The sequence below is a fragment of the Citrus clementina genome, unplaced genomic scaffold, assembly GCF_000493195.1.
Source record: "Citrus clementina cultivar Clemenules unplaced genomic scaffold, Citrus_clementina_v1.0 scaffold_3, whole genome shotgun sequence".
NCBI lineage: Eukaryota > Viridiplantae > Streptophyta > Magnoliopsida > Sapindales > Rutaceae > Citrus > Citrus x clementina.
Window position 1 is genome coordinate 12,941,521 of NW_006262339.1, and position 8,675 is coordinate 12,950,195.

General features: G+C 32.9%; 1 protein-coding gene across 3 annotated transcripts; it reads right to left on the reverse strand.

The window, feature by feature from the left end:
- Window positions 1-1,970: 1,970 nt before the first annotated feature.
- On the reverse strand, window positions 1,971-5,478 carry LOC18048967 (GTPase-activating protein gyp7). 3 transcript variants are annotated; one of them, XM_006441135.2, is made up of 5 exons: window positions 5,005-5,478; window positions 4,021-4,159; window positions 3,869-3,918; window positions 3,612-3,665; window positions 1,971-3,450 (listed from the first exon to the last, which is right to left on the reverse strand). In XM_006441135.2, exons 1-5 carry the CDS (start codon window positions 5,157-5,159, stop codon window positions 2,205-2,207), a joined length of 1,644 nt encoding a protein of 547 aa, XP_006441198.1. In that variant the 5' UTR covers window positions 5,160-5,478; the 3' UTR covers window positions 1,971-2,204. The 3 variants fall into 3 exon arrangements, with proteins under 3 accessions (XP_006441198.1, XP_006441199.1, XP_024044249.1); XM_006441136.2 differs by having other exon boundaries at window positions 4,733-5,478; XM_024188481.1 differs by lacking the exons at window positions 3,869-3,918; window positions 4,021-4,159 and having other exon boundaries at window positions 4,733-5,097.
- Window positions 5,479-8,675: the final 3,197 nt, after the last annotated feature.

Below are 8,675 nucleotides of genomic sequence, written 5' to 3' on the forward strand. Positions count from 1 at the left end.
ATAGATCACGTGAAACATTGAACAACTGAGGTCAAACATGCAACATGAATGTTAAACATGAAACATGTGATAAAATCCTCATTTTTTGGCTATATTCAGGACATGAAACAATTAAAGTCAAACATGCAACATGTGATGTAAACATGCAACTTAAAATTGACATATAAAAAGATTATATAAAACATACAACAACTAAGGTCAAACATACAACAACTAACGCCAAACATGCAACAACTAAGGTTAAATATGAGTAAGATTTAAATATGCAATAAATCACGTAAAACATACAAAGACTGAGTAAAAATGCAACATGAACGTCAAACATGAAACGAGTGGAAAATTCTCATTTTTTTTTTTTTTGCTTTATTCAAGACATGAAACAATTGAAATCAAACATGCAACATGTGATACAAACATGCAACATGAAATTTGCGTGTTTTATATATATATATAATATGCAACAATTGAGATCAAACATGCAACAACTAAAATTAAACATCCAACAACTGAGGTTAAATATGAGTACGATTTAAACATGCAAAAGATCACGTGAAACATGCAATAACTAAGGTCAAACATGTAACAGGGACATTAAACATGAAATGAGCGGGAAAATTATTATTTTTTAGCTTTATTCAAGACATGAAACAATTAAAGTCAAACATGCAACTAGTGATGTAAACATGCAACATAAAATTTACATATAAAAAATTTACATGAAACTAGCAACAATTGGGATTAAACATAAATACGACATAAACATACAACAGATCACGTGAAACATGCAACAACTGAGATCAAACATGCAACATAGACATCAACAATGGGTGGGAAATTCCTCATTTTTATCTTTATTAAGGACATACAACAATTGAAATCAAATTTGCAATATGTGATGTAAACATGTAACATAAAACTTGCATGTAAAAAAATTACATGAAACATGCAACAACTAAGGTTAAGAATGAGTATGACGTAAAAATGCAACAGATCACGTGAAACATGAAACAATTGAGGTCAAACATGTAACATAAATGTTAAACATGAAATATGTAGAAAATTCCTTAGTTTTTGGCTTTACTCAAGACATGCAACAATTGAAGTCAAAACACAACATGTGATGTAAGCATGCAATATAAAATTTATATGTGAAAAATTATATGAAAACATGCAAAAACTGATGTTAAACATGTAACAGCTGTAGTTAAATATGAGTACGACGTAAACATATAACAGAATAGGTGATATATGTGACAGACGATGTTTAACATGCAACATGGATATCATACATGAAATGACAGGAAAATAAATTTTTAGAGTATTTAGAATAATAAAGTTGAGATAAGTGATGGTATACTTGAAAATTTTGATGTTAAATATAAGAAATCTCATATTAAATAAAAAATAAATATATCTTTTGTTATATAAAATGTTTTATTTTTTATCTTGAATGTGATGAATTTTTTTCTTTTATTTACTACTTATTTATTTTTCTATTAATATTATTTTTTAAAATTTTTTTAATTAATATATTATTTATTTATTTTTCTAACGGATTGCTGGACCAAGTGGCAGCCAAAGACAGCCGAGCTCTGAACCTAAAGACACCCTTGAAATCAAAGTTCATAGTTCATACCATAGGTCACCATCACATATGTCGAAGTCAAAGTCTACTCAAAACGATTAAAAATAAATAAAAAGTTGTGACCAATAGTGAGGTGGTGCAAAATATTTCAGTATGGGCAGATGTTTAGTTCTTACAACTGAATTTTCTGGGTAGGTCACACTTTAAAATGTGGAAGAATAAGTATAGAGCAAAACAAGTACAATAAGCTTACAACACTGCTCATCAAAAGCAAATAACATTGGAAATTTGAAATCATCTCTCTAAGCTATCAACAATATTCCTCGCCAATATGATACAACAATTGGTAGCATCATCGACTCATTGCATGGTAAAGATCAATGTGTCCAATTACTCTGGCATGCCAGAAAGTGGGAGAGTAAGATAAATTTAAATAACTAATATTTGAAGCAATGCCACTGCAGACCATAGCCTTGAAAGTGTTGCAGCAGCATATGTCAGGTACCGATGGTCTTTACATCGCTCTTTTCAAGCAATGCAAAAAGAGATGTGAAATAACAAGATCCAGTAAAAAACAGAAGCAAATAAATTAGTGAACTAGACACTTGCAATATGGTCGTCATAGCGATCTCTCTATCTTGTCGTGCAGGGTGACCACCAAATCATGGGCATCATCCAAGAGCTTCCATACATCAAGCTGCCCAGCCATGCTATTACACTCCCTCAAAATCTCATCCATGCTGCTATACTTCTCTATGATTAATTTCCTCCTCTTCAACACTGAGGCTGCAATTGCATAGAGCAACAAATCATCTGTTGGTGGAGCTCGTTGTCTTATTCTGCTCCATGCAGATTTTCCTATCCCGGCCCTGATGGCCGCCTGATCTGCCCACATTACCTCCCAAAGGCATAGTGTTTGCTCAAAAGACAACTCCCTCCGAAACAGAACCACCACCATTCTATAAACAAAAAAGCAATCTTCAGCCTGGAGCTTCTCTAGGTGCCTGTAAAGGTGAGAGTCCTTGACTTTTATTATCTTGGAAACAATGCTCAGTTGTCTTCGGATCCCCACCTCATCAAGCCTAAAGTTATGCCGAGCCTTCTTCATGAAACCCACAAAACACCAAAAAGCCTCATGATCCTCTGTAATCACAGCAGTTATTGGAGAAAGTAAATCACTCATCCCCTGACAGTAGCCAATTTCAGGGTCATAAAGTGCATAAGCTTCGAGAATGGCAACCAGTCGTGCAGCATGGAATATTCTACATGGTTCCAGGTGATCATAATCCTTCAAGCCAACAGCCTCAGCTGAACGGCACGCCCTAACTTCTGATACCGTGGCCTGAGATGGACAATAAGTTATCCATTCAGAATTTGCACGCACAGCATCAAGGCGAATGATCCGTTGCCACGTCGCAAAATCTTCGGTTGCGCGTAGTTTGTCCCTGACTTCTGTGTTTGTGAGAGGAATATTCTCGTTTGGAGCCTCATCAGGATTGTTCTCTTCCCCATCTTCTGAACAGGAAAAAGCATGAATCACTTCAGGATCTTCAGAGGAGTCTGAGTCAGATGACTCAGAATTTAAAGCAGAGGAATCAGCATTCGTGGTTCGTCTTGAACTAGCGTTTCCATCCAATAATATACTTGAGGGATCATCTGAGTACTCAGCATCTTGACTCCTTTCCTCACTAGAGAGAGACTCCCTGGCACTAACCACATCTTCAGAACTCGAAGTATCTGTATCTTGAAGGACACTTCCACTGTCCCCACTGTACCCTGTCTCACTAATTTCTTTCAACTTTAAACTACCATTGCCGCGTTTAAGTAGGCGTCGGCACTCTCTGCGGAGCTTCTCATATTCCTTTCTGCATCCACAGATTAACAGAAAATGACCCATTAAGTATGAATGAAGGAAGCACATAATCAGAACTCATTTTCAAAAGGTCAAAATTATTATAACAATCTAAAGAGCAGTCTGGCGGAATGCACTACACTCAAAATTTTGAGATGAACTTGCCCAAATTACCTTTTTTGAGTTCTTATAATCTCTCTTTCCTCTTTGGTGCTGTTCAAGTCATATCTGTTGAAAGGAAGAGAGACAATTAGTCGTCATATAGGATTCAAGAATCGAATGACATGCTTTCTATTTCAATTTATTCTTAATTATCTCCCTATATTCTTTTGCGAGGGATTTACTCAAATCTGCTCGACCAGCTGCGCAAATGAACAAATCACTCAAGTGGTAAAAGGATCAAAAATATAAAAAATCAGCCAGATACTTACACTCCAAGGAGGAACGGCCAGACCTCTACCCTAATACTTGGATCCACACCCTACATCACAATATAGATAGAAGGTTTGTTTAGATATCCCAATGGTAGTAAACCCAAAACCTGAGAAATTAATACAATAGGTTGACGGAAATGACGACTCACTCTACTGCGAACTTTCTTCAAGAACTTAACCCCACCATCACGGAATTTCCCATCCGATGTAAACAAACTTCTCCATTGCTGAGGAGAAAGCGGCAGTTTTCTTTTTCTGCGAGACCATGGTGACTTCAGTCGACCAGTCCTGAAATGACAGGAAGACAAAGTTAGAGTCCTAGAGTAAGAAACCACTCATGATTCAGAGCCTTCTGCAATAGATAAAATGGAGCTCAACTAAGTCTCACTCAACACTAATCCTCAAGGATTCTAGATTTAAAGCTTCAATATAAGAAAACCACAATAGCTGAAAAGACCACCAGACTGAGTCAATGTCTAAGATTAAGCACTATTCCTTGGCCAACAATACTAGAGTAATCTGGTTAATGGCTTTGAATACATTAAAAATGAGAACAACTACAAACGAGTTATTGACACGATCTCTATCATAGTGAGATCAGTGAAATCATCACTACCACGCGATTAAAACAGATCCAGAAACACGAACACGCCGATCCCAAAAGAGAAAGGGAAGGGAATATAAGCCCGAGATCAAGATCTGGATCAAACTCGATAAGCACTAAGAATAACTAATAATGAGAAAAAAATTTTAAACATAAACTCACAAGAAACGATGGAGGACAAGACAATGAGTGATTAAACAAAAAATTAATGTTAAAAAGAAAAAAAAAACAAAGAGAGTGATTTGTGGGGGACTCACCGATCAGAGGAAGAACAAGAAGCTGGTGAGGAAGAGGTAACAACGAATAGAACCGAACGCAAGTGAACCCACGAAGATGAAGACGACGACGACGGTGATGACGACGATGACGAGTTGTTATTATTTGAAGACGACGACGAAGTGTGACTTCTTTTTAAAGCTTTCATCTACTAAACCTTTTTTTTTCCCTTTTTTTTTCCTTCTTAACTATTTATCTATCTTCTACTTCTTGCTACTACTACTGGACTAGGGTTTCACGGAAACAAATTTACCTAGCGTTGGTGTAGAAAACAGCGGCCAACAAGGCGACTCCAGCGAGAGCCGTGACGGCAACGATTGCGTTCGGCGGCGGTGAAACTGCTGACCAGAATCCGCCACCGCCGCCGACTTGGATTCTGGTGAGACCGTTGAAGATGAACAACAACATCGATGGACCTCTTGCGTAATTACCGCAATGCCCCTCCCCCTTCTTCTTCTTCTTCTTCTTCTTCTTTCTTAGCTGCTGCTCCTGCGTCTGGTGCTTCTAGTGCACGCTTTAGGTTTCGGCTAATACAACTGGTTTCTTTATTATTATTTTTTTCTTTTTTACTTTTACTTTTTCTGTTTGTGTTGGGGGATAGAACAAGTCTTTTTTTGTTTCTTCTTTGTCTCTCTCTAGAGTCAGTCAGGCTAGAGAGAGAATGAGAAAGAGAGAGAGAGAGAGAGAGGATTAGTTATACTTGTTATTGGTGTGGACTCGAGTGAAGACTAGACTGACTCCTAGGGAGATTTGATTATAGACGCATTTTGTAATGCAAATTACTAAATTGTAAAGTCTTGTGCTTTTACGACGTCGTTCGATAGCGATGGATAAAAAACATTAAAAAATAAAAGTCAAATCACGTTAGGTAGGGCAATTATGATATAATATGATTAATTTTTAAAAAATTACGATAATAATGAAGATACTTAGAATTTCAAAATTACATAATCAGTACTTTTCAAAAAAAAAAAGAAACTACATAATCAGTAAAATTATTAAAACGTGGCCGCTGGCTACCCCTACTCCTAATCAATTAAGGGATAAAAAATCTTAATTTATGCTTTACCCATCTTACAATTTTTAAACGAGAAAAATACTCAATAATCTCCATATTTTTAAGTTAAGTATTCATTTAATTTTTATATTTTAAAAAATATCTTAAGACACTTTATTATTGAATATGTAACACTTTTGTACTTATTTTTTATTATCTTTTACAATAATATTCTTATTATAATTTTGGAGACATTAGTTAATTAATTTATGAAAAAATTAATTAACAAATTAACTATAATTATTTATTATTAAATTAATCAATAATTATCGGTATGAATGAATTGGTATATATGTCATTCCCTTGCAATAATCTTCTAATTATTTAAAATAAATTATTACTACCTAACTTAAAGCAATGTTTAATAGCCTCGCAATTATAATCTTATTTCCAATTATTTAAAAAAAATTAATTTACCAAATTAATCTTAAAAGTAAAATAATAAGAAGATTACATTTATTTTTGTTTTACTTTTAACGTTAATCTATTGACTAACTTTCTTTATAGATAAATTGATTAATATCTCAAAAATATTGTTGCAAGGATATTACTATGAAAAAAAAAGTAAGGGTACGGGTGTAATATATTTAACAATAGTGATCTCTTACGGTATTTTTTAAGATGTAAGGATTAAATGGACCATTAGTGATTAGAATATGATATAGAAACTAAACAAGAATTTACTCTTTTAAAAAAATCTGTAACTTAAAAAAATAGAAGAAACTAGATTGAAGTGGAACTTTTCACAAATTCAGTCTTTGAAAGTTAATTAATTTGATTCACATAGCTAAGAGAAAATTAGAGATATACAGGGGCTTCTTCTTTGCTTCATCTTCTTTTTTGGGTTCTAAAAGAGGAAGATTGATTAACCATTAGAATAGTACCAATAGGAATATAAACTTTTTCAATTTATATTGATGCATGAAAATACTACTACTTAAATAAATAAAAATTAATGTAATTAATGCAGTAGACCTATGTGAAAATTATTTAATCAATAATGAACTTTTATTTATTTATTTATTCTTTCAATAATAGATTGATATATTAATTTATATTGAAAAATTTTGTAATAAGAAATAACTAATGGTGCATTATAGTTTTTCAATATTTTATATATAAAATTTTGATACAATCGGTCTAGTATTTACTATCTAATTCTAATTACAGTGATTGTGAATTACGATTTGTTGACCCCAAAATTTGGTCGAATTGGTTAGTTATTAGATACTAAACTTCTGCATTAGTATTTAAATTTGTATTTTTGGCAATGCACTAGCCAACCTTCAAGAAAATATTAGGAGCATACAATCATGTGCAAATAATATCTCGCCACTTGCCATTACAAAAATAATAGGTGGAGTTGGATTTTTTTTTCGCTCGTGTCAAATTCTAAGTTTATTGGAGATAAATAAAAACTGTGTTTGGTTTTGACCGGTGATGAGAGAAAGAAGAACTTTCAAAGATAAATGTAATAAAAGAGATAGAAGGTTTAGAGAGAGAAAATCTATCTTACCTATTTCTGCATTTCACAGAGGTTTTTGTGGAGGTTAGAGTCCTCTTCCTCCTTGGACTCTGAAGTAGACTGCTTGACTAAAGTAGCTTTTTTTTTTTATCTGAAATCTAAATAGGTCTTAATTTTTCTAAAGTCTGAATGGGTCTTAATTACGAAAATCTAAATGACATATTTGTTTTTCTTTTTAAAATATCTAAATATAAATGGCATCTTGTTTGTTTTTACAATAAAAAACATCTTAAACTTGGTTATTTAACATTTGTTTCCTGGTAAATTAAAATAAAAAAAGAGGATTAGATTTTATAGTTTAAAAAATAAATTATTTTACATAGATATTTTTAAAATATAATATTTACTTGTTATTCAGACCTTTTTTCATTCAGACAAAAGTCACAAAAGTTTACTTTTTTTATTCAAATGTATATATCTGAAAATCAGAAATAAGTTCTAAAAAAGAAACAAGCATATTTTAAAAAATGTTTGAAATTAATAAAATTTCATACTTCAGACATTTATCAAACAACCTCTAAATTTTGCTCACATGTTGACTCAATTAACACGTCTCCTCGCAAACTATCTCCTTAGGGCTTTCATGGTTTGAGCTTTTCCTTACAATAAACACAATAAGTGTTTGAGTAGACATCTGATCATGATACCCCAATTTTATCCCTCGAACAAAAGCTAGATTAATTAAATCCTAAGATTTAGCTCTGCCATGGTAACACATTTTTACTCTTGGTCAAGTGGGTGTGTTTTCCATGTTAATATAAAAGAGGTTTTTAGCCTTAAGGTAATCCAGTTTCCTCACTTATGTGACTATAGTTCAATCCTCATATCTTTTATTTTCAACAAAAAAAGGCAAAATTTTTTTTACCAACTCAACTAATTGATACCCACACTTACTGTATATAATTGTAGAATACAGTGTTTAACTCATTGTAGGATAGGGCATATGTTATAATTAAAAATAAGTGATCTTACTTTATATAAAACAAACCAAGCCAGCTTTTCTTTTTTCTTTTTTCTTTTTTGAGAAGAAAGTAAACCTTTCATTGAGTCAAACAACACTATCCAATATATTCGTAATCTCTGCTGGTATTAGTTCTAACTAGACAGTAGATGTATTTGGTCCTACAATATATTTACCTAAGGAATTCGCACAAACATTACAAGCTCTAAAGACATATATGAATTTAACCTCTTTAAAATTCCTTTTTTGATTTTGAATTTCTGTAATTATCCAACAAATACCTATTCTACTACCCTTTGTGTTGTTCACTAAGTTAGCCACTTCTTGATAGTATGTTTGAACGACAAAAGAAGATAAAGCCGCATTTCTTGCCACCTGTAA